Raw genomic sequence first — 22,434 nt, 5'->3', positions numbered from 1 at the left:
CAAAATATGGTACTATTCAGTAAATCCCTACGGTTTACCAAAACTAATTGTGTCAAATTTTATCGAAATCGGATGAAAAATGCTCCTTTTATAGGCTCAATCTATGAGCAACTGTATCCAAATATAGTACAATCTGGATGATATTCAAGAAAAATGTGTAGAGGTCTACCAAAACTCACTGTTTAAAATTTCATCAAAATTAGATGAAAAATGCTCCTTTAATCGGCTCAAAACTCTATATCGGGAGATCGGTCTATATAGGAGCTATATACAAAAATGGTCCGATATGGACGATATTCAACAAAAAGGTGTAGAAGTCTACCAATATTCACTGTTTCAGATTCCATAAAAATCGGATCAAGAATGCTCCTTTTATGGGCTCTAACTCTATATCGGGAGATCGGCCTATATGGCCGCTATATACAAATATAGTCCGATCTGGACGACATTATCCGCGAAGGTGAAGAATTGTACCAAAACGCACTGTTTTAAATTTCATCACAATCGGATGAAAAATATGACTTTTATGGGCTCAATACTCTATTTCAAGAGATCGGTCTATATGGCAGCTATATCCAAATATGGTCTGATCTTGACAACATTTGACAGCAATTGGTAAGTGCCAATTTTCATCGAAATCGGGTAATAAATGGATCTTTTATGGTCTTAATACCCTATATCAGGAGATCAGGCGGTCGGCCTATAGGCCAGCTATATCCAAATATGATCCGATCTGGTCACACTTCACAGAAATGGGTAGGGGCTACCAGAACTCACGGTACGGAAATCGGATAAAAAATGACCAATTTATTGCCTCAATGCTTTAAATCTGGAGAAAGGTCTATATAGCGGCTTTATACAACTAAATTCCGATTTTATGAGATCAGAAGGTCAGGTTTTTATACAAAGAATAAGAAATCATCAAAAAAATTTTGCCAAATGTTTTTATAACCAAGATATCTGCAAAATCTAATCGCGGCTTATAGACACCGGCACAAGTGGGGACACAATACCAGACATGAACCAACTTAGGGGCGTGGTATGGAAAACAATTAGGGATTTTGTAAGTAGCACTGAAATCGTGACTTAGATTTTCTTTTTCGATGCTACTTTTTATACCCACCACAGGATGAGGGTATACTAATTTCGTCATTCTGTTTGTAACTCCTCGAAATATTTGTCTTAGACCCCATAAAGTATATATATTCTTGATCGACATGACATTTTAAGTCGATCTAGCCATGTCCGTCCGTCCGTCTGTCTGTCGAAAGCACGCTAACCGCTGGAAATTTTACACAAATACTTCTTATTAGTGTAGGTCGGTTGGGATTGGGAATGGGCCATATCGGTCCATGTTTTGATATATCTGCCATATAAACCGATCTTGGATCTTGACTTTTTGAGCCTTTAGAGGGCGCAATTCTTATCCGATTTTGGTATGACTTCCAACAACAGTAATTATCGTTTTGGCTGAAATTTGGTACAACGGTTTCTCCCATAACATACAGCTCCCATATAAACCGATCTCTCTATTTTACTTCTTGAGCCTCGAGAGGGCGTACTTCCTATCCGATTTGACTGAAATTTGCCATGAAGTGTTTTGTTAAGACTTCCAACAACTGTACTAAGTATGGTGCAAAACGGTTCATAACCTGATATAGCTGTCATATAAACCGATCGGGGATTTTGACTTCTTGGGCCTCTATAGGGTGCAATTATTATCCGATTTGGCTGAAGTTTTGTACAACGGTTTCTCCCATGGCTTATATCAATATACGTATGAAATATGGTCTGAATCGGTCTATAGTCTAAAACAGCATCGTGGGTATAGCCTGAATAAAGCCTGAGATACCGGGAAAAGAATTCGACAAATTTGATCCATGGTGGAGGGTATATAAGATTCGGCATGACCGAACTTAGCACGATTTCACTTGTTATTACTTAGAGCGCACAACAAGCCGATTACTGGCTTAGGTGTATGTCCTTAGTGGCATGGGGCGGATTAATCTTGTCAACCTAACCTTACCATTCGTAGGTCGTGTGGCTACAGAAGTTCTCATTGAATTGGAACCCCAGGTATAAGGGACTTATCGAGAATTAAAAAGCATTCGGAGTCGTTAAAAGGGACATCTCCAAGTACTATCTTAGACAAGCAGATAAGAGGTGGGATAAGACCAGTGATGCCAACAACTTACACTGAAAAAATTTTTGTTCTTATTTTAAAGATTGGAGCCAAAGTTTAGCAAACTTAATTTGAAGATGATAAATTTTCCAACTTCGGGTTAGCCAAGTTTATTGACGGCAGTCCTCTGGTCTTCACTGCCAATCGTCTGCTCTTTCATTCTCCCGGCAACCCAACCGATGCGGATTGTGTCATCCTTAAAGAAGGAGTTAATCTCTTTCTTACACTCTAAGACTGTTCGTGACCATACCGTCCTGATTTTCTTTTTCGACGTTACTATTTAAATATTATGTAGAGCGCACAACTAGCCTTAACACAACTAACTGGCTTAGGTGGCAACTAGCCGATTCCTGGAAAAATGTTTGTAAATTTTCTAACTTTTTAAGGAAACATTCGCTTTGGTAAAAAATATTTTCCTTCATATTAAGGATTTTTATACCCTAAACCAATACTGTGGTACAGGGTATTATAACTTAGTGCATTTGTTTGTTACATCGAGAAGGTAGAGAGATAGACTCATTGATAAGTATATCGATCGACTCAGAATCACTTTCTGATTCGATTTGCCACGTTAATTTGTGTACAAACTAGAGGTCGCAATTTTTATCCGATCGTCTTCAAATTTGGTACAGACATTTTTTTCTCGACTAGCGACGACGCCTATTGAAATTGGAAAAAATCGGTTCAGATTTGGATATAGCTCCCATGTATATGTTCGTCCGATTTGCAGTAATAATGCAATAAAATTATCTTTTGTTCACCGATTCTCTTGAAATTTTGTAGGAAGGATTTTCTCTTGACGTTCGACATTACTGGTCAATTCCATAGAAATCGATGTAGATATAGCTCTCTTATATATCGCCCGATTTTCAATCCTAGCGCATTTATCGACCAATCTTCCCAAAATTGTGTACAACGATTTCCTCGACCACTTCCACAATGTCTATAAAGTTAAGTCGAAATAGGTTCAGATTAAGATATAGCTCACATGTATATGTTCATCCGATTTTGAGAAATATTGCAATAAAGTGCTCATTTGTGAATCGATTCTCTCGAAATTTGGCAGAAAGGATTTTCTTATGACTTAATATTACTGGTCAATTTCATAGTAATCGTTTAAGATTCATATATAGCTGTCATATAAATATATATCGCCCGATTTTCTCTCCTAGACCCAATGTTAGCGCATTAATTGACCAATCTTCCCAAAATTGTGTAAAACGCTTTCCTCGATGACTACCGCAATATATGAGAAGTTTGCTCGAAATCGGTTCCGATTTAGATATAGCTCCCATATATATGATCGTTCGATTTTGAGAAATATTGCAATAAAGTGCTCATTTGTTAACCGATTCTCTCGAAATTTGGCAGGAAGGATTTTCTTATGACATTACTGATGAATTTCATACAAATCGGACCAGATTTAGATATAGCTTCCACATATGTATATCGCTCGTTTTTCACTCCAAGAGCCATTGCAAGCGCATTTATTGAGCAATTTTGGCAAAATTTAGGCAAAAAATCCTCGACAACTACCACAATATCTGAGTTTGCTCGAAATTGGTTCTAATTTAGATATAGCTCTCATGTATATGTCCGTCAGTTTTAGGTAATTTGCAATAATGTTGCTCCAAATTTGATACGGATTTTTTAATGATCAAACTTAAAACATCCGCCGAGGTCCATCAAAATTGGTTCAGAATTGGATATAGCTCCCACATTGTTCTTATAGGGTAGGTGTAGGGAACTATACAGTCGGCACCGCCCGACTTTTGCCCTTCCTTGCTGGTTTGTTTTAAATGGTAAGTTAATAAATCCTTAATTTTGAATCTTATTTTTAAAGACAAAAAACTAAAGTGAAAGTTAAAATATCGCTGAAAGTTAGGAAATTAACCTTGGGACAAAACAACAGTAAACCGTAGTTAAAGACGCAAAATAGTCTTACAAATAGGAGCGTCTTCGGATGTTTATTTTTTTTTAAGATTAGATGCTAAGTTAAAAAAATTCAAAAAATAATAATTGGAAGCCATCTATGAAGTAAAATATTGCGTTGCCTAAAAAGTAATTGCGGATTTTTTAAAAGAAAGTAAATGCATTTTTAATAAGACTTCGAATGAACTTTAATCAAATATATAATTGCCATTTTGTTCGATAACCTTTTGCCATCTTCCTGGCAAATTTAGTATTCCACGCTCATAGAACTTCTGGCCTTTATCTGCAAAAAACTGAACCAAGTGCGATTTTATAGCCTCATCATTGCCGAAAGTTTTACCATTTAAGGAGTTCTGCAAAGATCGTTATCCTGGTGGAATATGACACCTTTACGATTGACCAATTCTGGTCGCTTCTCCTTGATGGCTGTATTCAATTTGTCCAATTATTTACAGTAAACATCCGAATTAATCGTTTGGTTCCTTGGAAGCAGTTCAAAATATACCACACCCTGCCAATCCCACCAAACAGACAGCATAACCTTTTTTGGTGGATATCAGCCTTTGAAGTGGTTTGAGCTGGTGCGCCATGCTTGGACCATGATCGTTTTCGACTAACGTTGTAGTAAACAATCCATTTTTCATCTCCAGGTATGATTCGTTTTAAAAACGGATCGAATTCATTGCGTTTAAGGTGCATATCACAAGCGTTGATTCAGTTTGTCAAATGAATTTCTTTCAATACATGTGGTACCCATATTAAAATTGACGCCAAACAAACAAATGTAAACAAAATTTCGCGCACTTTTTTCTAAAGCAAGCTAAAAGTAACAGCTGATAACTGACAGAAGAAAAATGCAATTGCAGAGTCACAAGCCGTTGTCAACGCCGACTATATTACTACAATTACTTTTTGGGCAACCCAATAGAAATTAATCAGCGATTAAAATTTGAAACGGATGGTCATGTCCGTTACTAAACAGGATTACATTTAAAGATAGCATCTAAGCTAAAATAGCTTAAATCTTAGGAATAAGGAGGTAAGGTTGAGGTAAGAGGGTGCAGATATAAAGTAACCTTTAAAAAGAAAATTTTAAGTTAGGAATTCCGTGTTACTTACAAAATCCTTAATTGTTTTCTCCGCTAAGTTCGTTCATGTCTGATATTGTGTCTCCACCTTAGTGCCGGTATCTGTTAGACGCGAAAGCCGGGCAATGACAAAGGAAATGCTCCAATGTCTCATAATCTTCCCCGCATGCTCTACACGATTTTACATAAGTGAGCTCGTAGTCCTATGTGTACCGTTATGATACCAATAGTTAAACTGACCTCCTTCTTACTTCCTTTCAGTAACAGCCTCGTCTTCCCACGATCTGGATCCCCACCTTAGGAATCAGGAAAAATTCTAAATTTTGGGCCAACTATTCTTTTAGTTTACCAGCAAAATACATAACAAAATTTTTAAAAAGGGTAAAAAGAGTCAAATCTTCCTTAAAAAAATACTAACTTTGATTTTTGGGAAATGTTACAAACCTAATGAATACTTTTATATAATTTTAACAAAAAATATTTACGATTATGGATTCAAATTTAAATAGCTCTTTGAGTACGCCAAAAAGCTCAAAAAAATTACAACCACCGTATGAATAGATGCCCAATAGTGGGGCATCGCCCCTGAATGTTTTCGCATCTACCTCCCTGTTATCGTTTTTTTTGACACATCAGCACGCCTGGGTTCAAATCCCGACACGAACATCAAAACATGTTCAGCGGTGGTTATTCCCTCACTAATGCTGGCGAAATTTGTAAGGTATTCAGCCATCTTAAAGTTGGATACAATTAGGTGTCGCTAAGCGGTCCCCATTCAGTCTCGGCAAAAATGGTTTCACCATTGAGCCAAAACTTAAGTAGGACTCTGTTCATTGATGAGTCCCTTAAAGGAGTGTTTGGGAGAAATTTTCAATAGTGATTTTAAATAAAAGGCTCCCCTTGATAAAAAGCGACAGCAAAATTGCGACAATAACTAAGAATGCAAAAAGCGTCCACTTTGTGTTTTTTTCATTTGACACTAAGTCGTACCTTTTTGGGTTTTGCGTAACCTAAAAAGCACATAATCTAGTGCGAATAAAACACTAATTTGGAATTCCCGTATAAGGCTGAAATATGCCTGACCCTTATACCTTAAACTACTAAACTAAATTTCTCATGAACTTCCATTAAGGAAAAGGCGATGCTTCTCTCATATCAATGAGTACAGTTTCGATTAAAGTTTAAGCTCAATGATAAGGTGCCTCCTTTTTTTGTGACGAGTCCGAACGGCGTGCCGCCAAATAAGATTTAACATGGCAGGATATCTCACAAATGTAGCCAGCACTAGTAAGGGGATAACCACAGCTGAAAAATTTTCTAATGTTCAAGCCGGGGTTTGAACCCAGGCGTTCGGCGTCATAGGCGGACATGCTAATCTCTGCGTCACAGTGGCCCCGACCATAATACCTTAAACAGCACAATATGTGGTCAGCCATAACTTCAAATCAGCAAAGATGTTTGCTGTAAAAACAGAAAGATTGCTGAACATGGGACAGCAGTATTTTTTCGCTAAAACAGCAAACATTTTATGATGTTTTCAGATGGTAAAAAGTTGACTGTAGCCTAAAAAATAAAAAAAACACTTGATCAAATTGTATATTCATCATCTTATCACTTAATTTTAAGGGTATTATCGTAAAATGTTTCCAATTTACTACAGCAGATAAAATATGTATTTGAAATTACCAAAAAGTTATATTAATATATCACAAAGGCTTTGTTAAAGTATTTGGAACGTTATACTGCAAATGAAAAAAAAAATCAATTAAAATAAGTAACAGCGTGCTAAGTTCGACCGGGCCGAATCTTATGTACCCTCCATCATGAATTGCATTTGTCGAGTTTTTTGTGCGGCATCTCTTTTCAGCCAAACAAAGAATAATGGATAAGAATTGTTATGCTATTGGAGCTATATCAAGTTATGGTCCGATTGAAATGAATGTTGGAGAGCACAGTTAGAGATGGGTTTCTACAGGGTAAATATCCAACGCTTAGGTATTTATTTGGTAAATACCCAATAAATACTTTTTTTGGGTATTTATATGAGTATTTATAATTTTGCAGATATCTTGGGTATAAAAAATTTTTGATGATTTCGTATTCTTTGTATATAAACCTGATCTTCTGATCTCATAAAATCGGATTTTAGTTTCATATAGCCGCTATATAGACCGATCTCCAGACTTAAAGTCTTGAGGCAATAAATTGATAATTTTTCATCTGATTTCGATGAAATTGGCACCGTAAGTTCTGGTAGACCCCTATTTATTTCCGGAAATGCGGTTCAGATCGGACTATATTTGGATATAGCTGCCCTTAAACCGACCACCAAGGAGCATTTTTCATCCTATTCAATGAAATTTGGCACAGCGAGTTTCCGGTATACCTATAAAACCTTTTTGTTGAATATCGTCCAGATCGGACCATATTTGGATATAGCTGCTATATAAACCGACCTCCAGATATATAGTATTAAATCCGTAAAAGAGGCATTTTTCATCCGATTTTGATGAAATTTTAAACAGTGAGTATTGATGGACCTCTACACCTGCTTGTTGAATATCGTCCAGATCGAAACATATTTGAATATTTGGAAACATATTAGTATTGAGCCTATAAAATAAGTATTTTTCATCCGATTTGGATGAAATTTGAAAGAGTGCGTTTTGATACAACAAATCGGATAATAATAACGCCCTCTAGAGGTTCAATAAGTCAAGATCCCAGATCGGTTTATATGGCATCTATATTAGGTTATGGGCCGGTTTGAACCATATTTGGCACAGTATCATAACAAAACACTTAATGCAAAATTTCAGCCAAACCGAATAAGGCTGCAGAAGTCAAGATCCAATATCCAACTGACCTACACTGATAAGAAGTATTTGTGCAAAACTTCAAGCGTCTAACTTTGCCACTTCGAAAGTTTGCGTGCTTCCAACAGACAGACTGACGAGCGGATGGACGGACGGACATGGCTAGATCGACTTAGAATGACATAACGATCAAGAATATATATACTTTTTGGGGTCTTAGATGCATATTTCGAAGTGTTACAAACGGAACGGAATGACGAAATTAGTACAACCCCATCCCATGGTGCAGGGTATAATAAGCAGACTGTGTTTGCTTATATTAGCAAGGGTTTATTTTTTGTTTAGAAGCGTAAATATGATTTTAGTAGATATTTTGATGCTGTTGTTTGAAATCATTACGAAATAATTAAATTTTAGATAGTTCGGAAAAATTCTATTGGGAAACTCTTTACAGCAAACTGTTTTCTTGTTTCTACTAACAAATTTCTCTGAGTGTAACATATACTAAATTGTATACATATAATGAACTTGCAAATTTGCCCATAAACATTCCATTAATTAACAGGGGCAAACTTCTCACATATATCAATGAGTGCTGTCCGATTCAAGTTTAAGCGTAAATGATAAGGGGCCTCCTTATTATTGCCCAGTCCGAACGGCGTGCCGCAGTTCGACACCTCTTTGTGGAGAAGTTTTTACATGGCTGCCATACCAAATGTTGCCACCAACATATCTGAGATTATTTTAAAAGCAAAATTTTATGTCCTGATTTACAACTATCCAACATTATCGAAACTCGTTTGTACTTAGATATTTACGGTTTTGAATTTGTGACATTTCAATGGACTTAACCTGATTTGCAACTCAACGATCGCATACGAAAAGAAGGTAAAAGAGGACACCATGCATAAATAACAGTTACTGTTACACGCAAGCAATAACAGAAAGATAGTGTGACTTTGCACATAATTCAGCTTTGTATAATTATTACACACTACAATGGATTCCAAAGATTTTGCAATAGATATATCCAAATCCAACAATGAATGGTTTCTGGTGCAATATGATGAAGAGCCACACAAGCTAACGCGCAAAATAGTTAAATTCGACGATCTCATATGGAATGAGGAATTACAGAACATTGAATATTCAGACGCTGGAGGACGCAAAAAGGAGCATGTTCTTATACGGGATCAGGGGAAATTACATTTGGGCTGTGTGATTTATAAAGCATGTACACAGAAGGAATGCATCGATCATCACACATTTCTACAGATAATTTGCATGCAATTGGTAAGTGATTTTAAGATGCTTTGAAACCAATTTTTTCGATATGGATTATTTTAATTGCAGTTGTATTCGCCTCATGAAAATGGCGACATTATGGATCGACTACATTTCAATCATAGTTTTTGGCTTTTGGTAATGTACAGCCGCAGCTCCAGAAAAGAAGAGCAGGTAGTCTATGCGGTGTTGAATAAAAACGATGTGATTATTAAAATGGACCAATCAAATGCTCTGATGGCATTTGTCCAGGAGGGCGAAGCCACATATAAGGGACAAGTGGTGAAGATAACAAACGATTTAAGTGACATGATTTTTATGATGGACATCATAAGAAATGAATTGGTGAATTCATTTCAAGAGGTGAGTTCTTGTAGAGAAGACTTATAATACAGCGTACAACATATTTAGGTTTATTTGCAGCAACTGCTTGAAATTCACATAATAATGGCATATCGAAAGACTGAAGACAAAATCTTATATATAAAAATCAATTTGTGTTTGTTTGTGTGTTTTTTTTCGGTTTGTTTGTTTGTTCCATGTAGACTCAAAAACGGCTGAACCGATTACCTAGAAATTTTCACAGATTGTGTAGGTTGGTCTGGAAGGAAACATAGGCTATATAATTTTTTGATATCGGAGAGAAGGCGGATCCTCCCCCTTACCCCAAAAGTACTACCCAAAAATAAAAGTGTGGCGATAATATTGGACTGAAATGAAAGATATTCAGGAGAAGAGTACGAATTTCATATTAAGAATTGGTCCAGGTAACTAGGGGGCCGCCCCAACCCAAAAACCCCTACAATAGGTTTTTGGACGATCATGACAATATGGGACCGAAATGGGAGGTATTCGGGAGTAGATTTGAATATGGGCAGGAGGGAGGAAAAGTATTTATAAATTATTGATATCGGAAGGGGACGGAGCCTCCCCCTTAACCCCAAAAACGCCACCCAAAATCAAAAGTGGACCGTTAATGACAATATGGGTATCAAATGAAAGGTATTGAAAAGTAGAATGCGAATATGGTATTAAAAATTGTGTCCAAGTACCCAGGAAGTCGGTCTAACCCCAAAACTCCTCCAAGCAGACAAATTGAATGTTCATATCCATATGGAGCTCAAATGAAAGGTATTCGTGAGTAGATTACGAATCTGGTATGCAAAATAAGATATAGGGACTCACACCAACCCACCGAAAACTCCCCAAATGGGCACATTAACCTATTAGGACTATATGGGACTCGGTTTGTTTGTTTGTTCCGTAGAATCAAAAACTTCAAGGGCCAAGTGATTGGGTGGCCATCCCACCCACAAAATACCCCGTAAACAGGAAATATTTACCAAAATGGAAATATAGGTCTCAAAGGAAAGACATTTGGGAGTAGAGTGGTGTGCCGCAGTGCGAAACCTCTTTGGGGAGAATTTACATGACCCCGCAAATTTCACCAGCATTAAGAGAGCATAACCAACGTTTTCGTACGCAGGCATTTAGCGGACACATTAAGGGAGAAGTGTCCCAACCCTAAAAAGACATTAGAGAGTTAAAAAACGTGCAGCGGAGCAGGCCCGGTTCGGCTAGTTATGAATATTATATACTTGTAACTTATGGGGAAGTGTAGAGAAATTAATCATGGTATAAATAGTCCAGGAAGCCACCGTGGCGCATAGGTTAGCGTGCCCGTGTGAACGCCTGGGTTCGAATGCTGGCGAGAACATGAAAAACGCTTTTCAGTGATGGTTTGTGAGGTGTTAAGGCATATAAAAACCCCTTCTCAAAGAGGTGTCGCCCTTCGGCTCGCCGTTCGGACTCGGCTAAAAAAGGCGGTCCCTTAGCATTGAGTTTAAACTTGAATTGGACAGCAGCTCTGGGATGTTCATGCGCAAATTTGCAATATAAATAGTTCTGCCCATTTGTCTTTCAACTCTGGGGTGGCTCATAAATATATCGCGCCCTGATTTGGACTATACAAGACATGGATGTTGGAGAGATTGGTTTATCAGGCTATGAAATAATTAGAATCATATCTGCCATGAACGTTGAAAGTTGATAGCAGAAGTCATCGTGAGAAATTTCAGCCAATTCCGTTTAAAAAAATATGTTGTCTAGAGTGCTCAAGTAGTTAAATCTGTTTCTAGAGAAACTATATCAGGTTATACACCGATTTGGTATTGACATAAAATAATTGCGATGTGGATCGACCAATGCACCGATTTAGACCACACTAGGCACATTTGTTGGAAACTGTTAAGCTGTTAAAATTGCAATCTCCTGAAGTTCAAGAAAATTTATTTTTGCACAAAGAGCGTGCTAAGTTCGGATCGTCTTTGTCAAGTTCTTTGCCTGGTATCACTTTATAGACAAACCAGTAAGGAAGGGCAAAATTGGGACGGTGCCGACTGTATAATACCCTACACCTACGCTTTAAGTACAATGTAGGACCTACATCCGATTCTGAACCAATTTTGATGGACTTTGGCGAGCAAATATGTTCAAACTGTAAAAACTATTGTTGACATATTACAACATCATGGCAAATTACAAAATCTGACGAACATATATATGGGAGCCATATCTAATTCTGAACCGATTTCGAGCATAGTTCTCAGATAATGTGGTAGTCGTCGAGAAAAAAGTTGTGCAAAATTTTGGCAAGATTGGTTAAATAATGCGCTTGTAGTGGCTTTTGAGGTGAAAATCTGGCGATATACATATATGACAGCTATATCTAAATCTGCGCCGATTTCTATGAAATTCACCAGTAATATTGAGAGAATATTGAGAAAATGTAGACAGAATCGCTTAACAAATGAGCACTTTTTTGCAATATTTCTCAAATTCGGACGAACATATATATGAGAGCTATACCTACATCTGATCCGATTTCGAGCAAACTCCTCAGATACTGTGGCAGTCGCCGAGAAAACGCGTTTTGCAAAATTTTGGTAAGATGTGTCAATAAATGCGCTTGCTGTGACTCTAGAAGACTCTAAAATCGGGCGATATATAAATATGAGAGCTATATCTAAATTTTCTATGAAGATTTCTATGAAATTCACCAGTGTTATTAAGAGTCAAAAGAAATTCCCTTCTGCCAAATTTCGAGAAAATCGGTTTACAAATGATGTTAAAATCGGGCGATATATATATATATATATATATATATGAGAGCTATATCTAAATCTGAACCAATTTCTATGAAATTCACCAGAAAAATTAGGAATCAAGAGAAATTCCCTTCTGCCAAATTTCGAGAAAATCGGTTTACAAATGACCATTTTATTGCAATGTTACTGCAAATCGGACGAACATATATATGGGAGCTATATCTAAATCTGAACCGATTTTGACCCAACTCTATGAATATTTTGGTAGTCGTCGAGGAAAGCGTTGTGCAATATTTTGGCAAGATTGGTCAATAAATGTGCTTGCAGTGGCTCTAAGAGTGAAAATCGGGCGATATATATATGAGAGCTATATCTAAATCTTAACTGATTTCCATGAAATTCGCCAGTAATGTTGAGAGTCGTAAAAAATCCTTCCTGCCAAATTTCGAGAGATTCGGTTAACAAATGACTATTTTATTGTATTATTACGGAAAATCGGACGATCATATATATGGGAGCTATATCCAGATCTGTACCAATTTTTTCCAATTTCAATAGACTTCGTCTCTAGGCCGAAAAACATTTCTGTACCAAATTTGAAGACGATCGGATAAAAACTGCGACCTGTACTTTGTACACAAATTAACATGGACAGACGGACAGACAGACAGAAGGACATAGCTAAATCGAATCAGAAAGTGATTCTGAGTCGATTGGTATACTTATACTTATCAATGGGTCTATCTCACTTCCTTTTGGGTGTTTTAAACAAATTCACTTACTTATAATACTCTGTACCACAGTAGTGGTGTAGGGTGTAAACAAAAACAATAATGAACAGGAACTGCTACGCTTTTGGAGCTATATCAAGCAAGGGATCGATTAGTAGTAGAAGGCATTGTGCAAAATGTGAGTCAAATCGGATAAGAATTGCCCCGTATAGAGGGGAGATTGGTTTACATGGGAGCTATATTAGGTTTTAGACCACACTTGGTTTGGGTGATGGAGACCATAGCAGAAGTCATTGTAAAAAGTTTCAGCCAAATCGGATAAGAATTACGCCCTATAAAAACTCGAGGAATATAATAGGAAGATCGGTTTATATGGGAGCTATATCAGGTTATAGACCAATTCAGACCATATTTGGCATGTATGTTGAAGGTATAGGATAAAACATTGTGCAGAATTTAAGCCAAATGAGATAAGAATTCACGCCATCTAGAGGCTCAAGAAGTATATTTGGGAGATAGGTTGATATGGGAGCTATAACAAAATAAGGAACGATCCCAACTGACCTACACAAATAGGAAGTATTTGTGCAAAATTTCCAGGTCCTAGCTTTACTGGTTCAAAAGTTAGCGATCAAGAATAGATATAATTTATGGGGTCTTAGACAAATATTTCAATGTGTTACAAAGGGAATGATGAAATTAGTATGCCCCCATCTAACGATAAGGGATATAACAAATTTTAAAAGAGTATCTCACACATAAAATGGGAAGACGTGCCTGATCAATTGGACCAGGAAGTTGAAAATCTTCTGTAACCATGTGCGCCCGAATTGTTGCATAACCTGATATGGCAATTAAAGCATTTGCTTAAGTTTTTTTATAACTTAATACGTATATGATTTTAACAAATACTATCGTTGAAAAATTTTCGTATTACTCGTATACATATAACCGTAGAATTTTACAATAAATTGTAAGTTTTGCAGTTATCAAAAGCAATTTTTACTATTTAAAGTAACAGTTATGTTTTTACCATTTGAAAACGTTTGGCGTTTTAGCAAAACACCACAGTTTTCTTTTTTAACTCAATCTTGTGCTACACACAGAAAAATTTGTTTTTTGTTTTGAAGTCTAAAATATGATTTCAACAAATATTATGTCTGCTGTTATATCAAATCGTTAGAAAAAAATCTCGTATGCATATAACCGTAAAATCTTATAATAATTTGTAAGTTTTTCAGATATTTAAAGCATTTTTTACTATTTAAGGTTACAATTAAATTTTTAACCATTTGAAAACATTTGGTGTTTTCGTAAAAAATTACTACTTTCCTTTCTAACACAAATCTATACAACATCCGGAAAATTTTTTTTTTGCTGATATTAGCAAACATTGTTTGATCATATTAAACTAAAAATTAAAAACTTTTGTATGACCACATAGGGCCTTGAAATTTTTCAAATGATCTTGATAACCTCAGCTCTAACCGTTGCAAAGAGTTATCTCTATCCGTTCTCAAATGGCATATTTTTTACTAGTTTTTTTTTTTGGGGGTTATATCCCACAGTGCGACCCAGTCCGAGTGGGGCGTGGGCTACGAACGCTCGTTTAACGCTGTGGAAACGGTCACGACGAAAATCCTATGGGGAGATCCGAATCGCGAAAAGACAAGGATATTACCGAAAGGAAGTAAGAAGGAGGTCAGTATAGTTTTCGGTATCATAACGGGACACATAGGACTACGATTTCACTTATGCAAAATCGGTGCGGCAAGTGATAGCATGTATAGGGCATGCAGGAAGGATGTGATGTTGGAGTACATCCTATGTCATTGCCGGGCCTTTGCGGCTAAGAGACACTGGAACTAAACTATCCTAATCTTGCTTATACAACTAACCTCTTTTCAAACTTACCTAACCTTGCTTATACAAAAGGGTGTTCCGCTTACCTTATTTTTAAACACTACAGAATGGAATAGGTTACTCAAATATTGGTGTAAGACTCTATAAGATACTTATATTTTAAGTAGATCAAATCCGCCAAGATGTGTGATTCTGGCGAAATCACGCTAACTTTTTAACACGTATAGCTAGCTGCTCTAATTTCAGAACCAATGCTTCTTATTGATGTCAAACAGTTGATGAGCCAAGTCTCGTATGTAGATATCTCCCAAGTAAGCCAATTGTGCAAAAAGATTTTGTTATGTGAGATGCAAATTTACTCATGAACAGGGGCATTAAGGGCACCGAGTGCTGTCCGATTCAAGTTTAAGCTTAATATCCAAGTCCGGAGGCCACCGTAGCGCAGAGGTTAGCATGTCCGCCTATGACGCCGAACGCCTGGGTTCGAATCCTGGCGAGACAATCAGAAAAAAATTTTCAGCGGTGGTTTTCCCCTCCTAATGCTGGCAACATTTGTGAGGTACTATGCCATGTAAAACTTCTCTCCAAAGAGCTGTCGCACTGCGGCACGCCGTTCGGACTCGGCTATAAAAAGGAGGTCCTTTATCATCGAGCTTAAACTTGAATCGGACTGCACTCGTTGATATGTGAGAAGTTTGCCCCTGTTCCGTAGTGGAATGTTCATGGGCAAATTTTGCAAATTTGCAATCCAAGTCCGAACGGCGTACCGCAGAGCGACACCTCTTTGGGGAAAAGTTTTTACATGAGAAAGTACCTCCAAGGCCACCATTAGGAGAGGATACCCACCGCTGAAAAAATTTTCAGATGTTCTCGCCAGGATTCGAAACCAAGCGTTCAGCGTCATAGGTGGACATGCTAGCATGACTTCGTTGTGACTTATAATCCAAAAAACCCGATCTCCAGAGTAGACTTTTTAAGAACCTGGGGAGTGCAATTCTTATCTGATAATGTGGAAAAGTTTTTAGATCCCATTAATAAATGTAAGTAGTCCAAAGAATAAATCATTGATGCAGAGTATATAAGGGTAAATCAATTGCGGATCAGGAAATGGTATTTAATACGAACGCTATCTGTACTAACGATCTGCAAATCTATCTCCAATTAATCCGAATATATCAGATAATCTAGAAATTCCAATTTGTATTCTGCCATCAATGTGTGATGATTGAGAATCGATTTCGATTTTGGTATTTTTCATTTTAAATCGTTAGACACAAAACTTTGATTATCTGGCAATTACAAATGTCGTTTGTACGAAATAGCTTTAAACTGGTGTTATGACTTGGAAGCAATATTGCTTATACAAACTGTTAAAATTAAATTAACAAATTTTGCAGGGTTACCAAACTCAGACATGGCTTGAAATACCTTTGAACATATAGAGCTGCCGAAAGCGCCTTTATAGTCAACGAAGACTTAAGACTTTAATCTTTCAGACAGTACGCTCGATAGTATCTTGTATGCGATGGGGAGGAGACTTATTCCTCTGTAGTTGGTACATTCCATCTTGTCTGCTTTCTTGTCTACTGTACATAGTATCCAATCATAGGGTATGTGTTCTTCTACCCAGATCGCGCAGACGAACTGATGCATACGCCTTATAAGCGTGTCACCTCTAGTCTTAAATAGTTCAGCGGGCAACCCATCGGCTCCTGCTGCCTTGTTGTTCTTCAGTCACTGCTACTTGGACCTCATTCTGACTACGAGGTAAACATTCTATACCATCATTAGGGATTGGTCTTGCGGTATCTTCTACGCCGCCATCGTTCCATATCCCAAGCCCACTCTCTGTATCAGTTACCAGAATTTCTTTCTTTGTATCCGCAGGAGGATGTGCCTGCACCAGAGCCATAGGCTTGATGTTTGATTCTTGGGTAGAATTTCCGGACTTCATTTTAACTCCTGTACATCTCAAATCGCTCACACTCGCGACTTTCCATTTCCTTTTCTTTCTGTGGAAGAGACGTTTCTCGTCTCTCCTTTTTTCCCGATACCTCTCCTTCATCTGGCGCGTTGCTACTGATTGCAGGGTTGCTCCGAATGCTGGATGACCACAGCTTCTTTGATCATCGTTCTATTAGTTTCAGCCTTGGAGAAAATACTGCAGAAGTGGTCCGTCGGCTAAACAGAAGAAAGGCGGATTGGGATAAATTTCGGCACAAATTCTGCACGTCTATCCTTTCAAGATCAGAAAAGGAAGTGGAAACTGTGGAGGGTATAGACATAGTGTCTTGTGGCAGCATGTCCTAGTGCCAAGTCAAGGGGCAAACAGCGACCACCATGGGGGACCCCAGAGCTGGTTGGTTTAAGAAAAGACTGCAGAAAACTCTTCAACAGAGCAAAAGCCACAATTGGGACATCTATAAGGCTGAGCTAAGAAAATATAAGGGAGAGCTCAGAAAGTCTCAGAACAAATCCTGGGTAGATTTCTGCAGCTCCGTGGAGGATACGTCTAAGGCCTCTTGGCTAAGGATGATTCTGTCCGAGACCTATTACGGTAGGGTATATTCAGAAGTCAGAGAATGTATGGACAATGTCTAGTTAGGAAACACGAGAACTACTCGTTGATACACATTTCCCGGGAAATTCTCCAACGGACAAAGTGGCGCCAGAGGAGGTTGTCACTGATATGCATTCGTCGGAGGCTATTGGAGAAATTTCGTCTGAGTCGAAAATCATTTGGGTGATAAGAAGTTTCGACTCCTTTAAGTCGCCAGGCCCTGATGATGTATCACCGGTTAAATTACAAGCTGTGTCTGATAGACTGGATCCCTGGCATAGGGAGATATACTTTGCTTGTATCAGCATGTCATATATACATGTGGGATTCAGGGACACTAAGGTCATTTTCATTCCGAAAGCTGGAAAACCCTACCACACGAAGGCGAAAGATTTTCGTCCTATCTGTCATCCTTTATGCTGGAGACTCTTGAGTGGTTGATAGAAACATATCCTAGGGAAAAGATTCCTGGAGATCGCCAGTCGCGGCGGCAGCATGCATATAGTAAAGGCAAATCCACTGAAACAGCCCTTCACGACCTAGTCGGCTACATAGAGGTTTCTCTCGCTGTCAAGGAATATACAATGGTAGGATTTCTTGACATTGAAGGTGCTTTCAATAATGTAAAACCGACGTCAATCATGAAGGAGTTGGAGTTTCTAGGCATCAACTCTACCGTAAAAAAGTTTATTAATAACTTACTTACTAAAAGGAACATTACGGCAGGCTTGGGATCTGTGGATCTAAAAAGATGGGTCAGCAGAGGAACACCTCAAGGAGGTGTACTGTCTCTTCTAATTTGGAATATAGCCATTAACAATATATTATTTTCTATGGAAGAAAAAGGGGTAAAAGTGGTCGCGTATGCTGTAGACATGGCAATTGTGGTTAGGAGAAAGTTTCTCTACACTCTAAGAGATATACTTCAGGTAGCTCTACGTGCAACAGCAATTTGGGTTACCGAAAGTGGTCTAGGTATAAATCTGTGCATCCCAGAAGTAGTTCTTTTCAGCAGGATATATTGCCTACAGTGGAACCTGTCTCCTTAGATGGAGAGAATGTTTTATTTACAGAAAGCGCAAAATATCTGGGTATTTTGCTGGACTGTAAATTTAACTTCAAATCCAAGATTTTGGAAAGGGCAAGAAAGGCCACTTTTGCCCTATACACCTGCAAGAGAGACATTGGCAAAAGTTGGGAGTTTATACCGCGTGTCACGCATTGGGTATATACTGCAATTGTCAGACCTATAATGCTATATGGTGTTGTGGTCTGGAGGACGGTGCTTAAAAAATCCACCTACTGCTCAATACTTAACCGGATCCAAAGGATGATAATTTTGATAAAAATTACTGTACCACTATTCCTGATAGACCCCACTTGGAACTACGATATCCCTGGCAAGAGAAGTTACATATACTTCTTTACGTAAATTAAACGACCAGGTGGGCTTTGGAGTGTACTCTAATGATCTAGAACTGGTCATATCGAAAAGGTTACCCGACCACTGCAGTGTGTATCAAGCAGAGATCCTTACAATTAAGCAAGTGGTGGAATGGCTAAGATATAATGTCATTACCGATTGACATAAATATCTTCTCAGACAGCCAGGCAGCCATTAAATCCCTTGAGAACGTATTTCTGAATACAAAAACCGTCCTCAACTGTCGCAGATCTCTCAACGAGATGGCTGAACAGTTCAAAATTCCCCTGTTCTGGGTGCCGGACCACAGAGATATCCCAGGGAATTCTTGCGAGACTATAAACTACCCTAACCATTCCAGGGATACTGGAATCTGTGAGTATGCCTCTAGCGACATGTAAGCTAAGTTTTCAGGACCAGGCCCGAAGGACAACGAATGATATATGGTCACAAAGAGGGGGCTGTGAGCATTTCAAAACTACGTGGCCTAATCTAGACTCAAAGAGGTCTACCGCTTTGCTATCATTGGCTAGAACAGACGTCTCAGTCATTGTGTCCGTCATGACAGCTCACTGTCTAATCGGAAAATATTCTGACAGACTGAAGGTTGCCAGCAACGACTTTTGCAGGAGCTGTGAGGACATCGAAGAAGAAGAGACTATAGAACACCTTCTTTGTGTGTGACCCGCACTAGCAGTCAGAAAGACTTCCACTTTAGGTTCTCATTTTTTGGAGAACCTGTCTGACTTAGCGGATGGCATCTTCCTTCTTCTGTTCCTGTGGTATCACAATGGACGAAAACGTGTAAGTGAGTCTGATGGCAGCGGTGGTAGGAGGGGAAACCTAATGCTGGCAATATTTGTGAGGTACTATGCCATGTAAAACTTCTCTCCAAAGAGGTGTCGCACTGCGGCACGCCGTTCGGACTCGGCTATAAAATGGAGGCCCCTTATCATTGAGCTCTAACTTGAATCGAACTGCACTCATTGATATGTGAGAAGTTTGCCCCTGTTCCTTAGTGGAATGTTCATGGGCAAAATTTGCATTTGAGTCTGACGGCAGACTGCCACTTAACCTAACCTAACCTAACAAATTTGCCTAGGTGTAGATTTTACAACCTATGTAAACACTTAACCGCATAAATATTAATGTGAGTGAAATTCATCTTTTACAGCAAACACTTTTGGATCCGACAAAAAAATTTCAAGAGTTTCATGAAAAAATAGCCGTACTAGACAATCGAATGTATTGCGAAAGTAAGCTGCTTCTAAAGGCATTCCAGGCAGTGGATAAGAGTAAAATGCGTTTGGAAAAACGATTGGAGTATTTGCAGCACCTTATTGAAATGAATCAATGAAAGTGTTGCGTTATACAGAAACTTATTCCATCATTGTCATTATACGTAGAATATGAGTTTGCGTAACCTGCTGACCCGCTGACAACGTGCACAAATGCGCACCGCATAAAAGATCCATGAATGTAGTGAATATTTTATTGTTAAGAATCAGCTGTAAGTATGTTTGTATGTAAGTGACCTGTTTTTGTTATTTTTTTAGGAATATTTTCTTTAATGCCTAATAAATGCGCTAATCCTTAAGCAGATGTGCAATTCTTAAGTAAGGACTAGGGATGCGTTTTAGCTTATGCATGGCTTGTTTTTATTGGTGCGTCTTTCTGGCTTTTGTGTTCCGCTATGGTGACAAACGCTTAAACATTGCCAGCATTGTCATTCATACACGCCCACAGCACACAACAAAACCATAGGTGGTCGGTCGGCTGTTCTTTCGTTCTTCGACCCAGGGCCAGATTTGCCCAAAGCAAATACGACAGTGAAGACCAATTGAGTTTACAAAGAAAATCGCAAAATGGATGCTTTTGCATTTTCTTACTTCTTCTGCCTAGGGCAGAGAGATCATTCATGTCATAAAACAAGGTTTCAGCTTGCACCACATCACCAGTAACTTGCATCTGGAGAAGGTGCAATTTATGATCCCTGAGATTGGTGCGTGCAACAGGTAGAAAAGGATTATGACTAAGATGCATATAAGGATGTGCAGATACACAATTGCATGATGGCATGTTGGTAATGGACACGTTTTGTTTTCACCAGTGTACCTGTTTGCAAATCGACCTAGACAGGTTGCTGCAAGGTGCACAGCGAAGCGAAGAACCTAAACTCTTCAAGCGAAAGCGTGGTATTTAAACATCAACTTCTCAATGAATTGAGCACAGTTCCCTCGTGAACATCGAGCGATACACAACACATCAGACCTTCGAAGCATTGCACATTTCTCCTCTTCCCAATGGCATTCGAACAAATTCTTTGCAATTTGCACATATCCGCAAAACCCTCATACTGCAATAAGTATGTGGATGCTTTGACCGCTGAGATGCGTTTGAAACGCATTACCAAGCGTCAAATGGACAGTACCTCTATGTTCAGTCGCTTGCAAGTGATCATCGATCAAATTGAGGAAAACTTTCAACCAGCCGTCTGTAGCCAAGTGATGACAAAAGATCCTACATTCATTGCCGATCACAATTATGCGTACTCCAATGCATCGTCTGGCGTTTCATCCTCGTCTTCTACAGCCTCGCCACCGTCAAGAAACGAAAATCGCTGCTACCAACGCACCACTTCCCTCTCTGCGAAACGTAAAATAATTGACGACGAATACGAGGAGTTCTCGGCAGAAGATGATATGGCCTTTTCCCCAGTTAACCAAAATCACCAAAGCTTAGCCGATAAATATCCCCAACAAGTTGGGGATGTGGTTGTTTTGGGACCCAATGGCACCGAAATTGATGTCCGATCTTACAGCAGCATTATATGGTCATCATCCGCCTCAGCCACCAGGCAATTATTGGGCTTCGTATTCAGTAGCGATGTTTTGGCCACCCACACTCTAACTGGTAAGCCGTCACCTGCTTTCTATGGCCGCGAAAGACCCGCGAAAATGCAATTGGACCCCATTAAAGCTGCCGATATCATCCACTGCGTGAAATCCAAATTTCATTGTACCGAACGCGAAATCCGAGCAGCCATCACAACCAAATGCTCGGATACATCCAAAAAATATAAAAGACGTTGTCAGAAGCAAATAGATACTTCAATGAATAAAATGTGAACTTCTAGTTAGCGGGTGTTACGGATTTCGTATAATTTGTAAATATTTATGTGTTATGATAGTATTAAGTGTTTTTTTTATGAATCTGTATATACATAATAAATAAGAACATAATTTTAAAGATATTTGATGATTTTTGAATCTTTAGCATCACCTCAACTCAATGACCAGTAAACAAAACATTCTGAATCAGTAGGTTAATGCCTTAAACTCGTAGGGGCGAAGTAATCAACGAATATCTTTACCATCATATGATAAAAGTTGGTGCACGTGTGAAACTTTCTCGATGATGTTAAAGAACTCCACATTTGATTGATTCC

At 38.4% G+C, this 22,434-nt stretch overlaps 2 protein-coding genes across 2 annotated transcripts; both read left to right on the top strand.

The window, feature by feature from the left end:
- The first annotated feature begins 8,992 nt into the window (after positions 1-8,992).
- Positions 8,993-20,583, top strand: LOC106090848 (uncharacterized). The gene is made up of 3 exons (XM_013257181.2): positions 8,993-9,311; positions 9,372-9,665; positions 20,161-20,583. Exons 1-3 carry the CDS (start codon positions 9,018-9,020, stop codon positions 20,341-20,343), a joined length of 771 nt encoding a protein of 256 aa, XP_013112635.1. The 5' UTR covers positions 8,993-9,017; the 3' UTR covers positions 20,344-20,583.
- A 77-nt stretch (positions 20,584-20,660) lies between these two features.
- On the top strand, positions 20,661-22,114 carry LOC106090844 (early boundary activity protein 2). The gene has a single exon (XM_013257178.2). It carries the CDS (start codon positions 21,290-21,292, stop codon positions 22,112-22,114), a length of 825 nt encoding a protein of 274 aa, XP_013112632.2. The 5' UTR covers positions 20,661-21,289.
- Positions 22,115-22,434: the final 320 nt, after the last annotated feature.

The sequence above is a fragment of the Stomoxys calcitrans genome, chromosome 3 (assembly GCF_963082655.1).
Source record: "Stomoxys calcitrans chromosome 3, idStoCalc2.1, whole genome shotgun sequence".
Taxonomy (NCBI): Eukaryota; Metazoa; Arthropoda; class Insecta; order Diptera; family Muscidae; genus Stomoxys; species Stomoxys calcitrans.
Note: the sequence above shows the minus strand (reverse complement) of the source record. Positions and strands in the feature narration are given on the sequence as shown.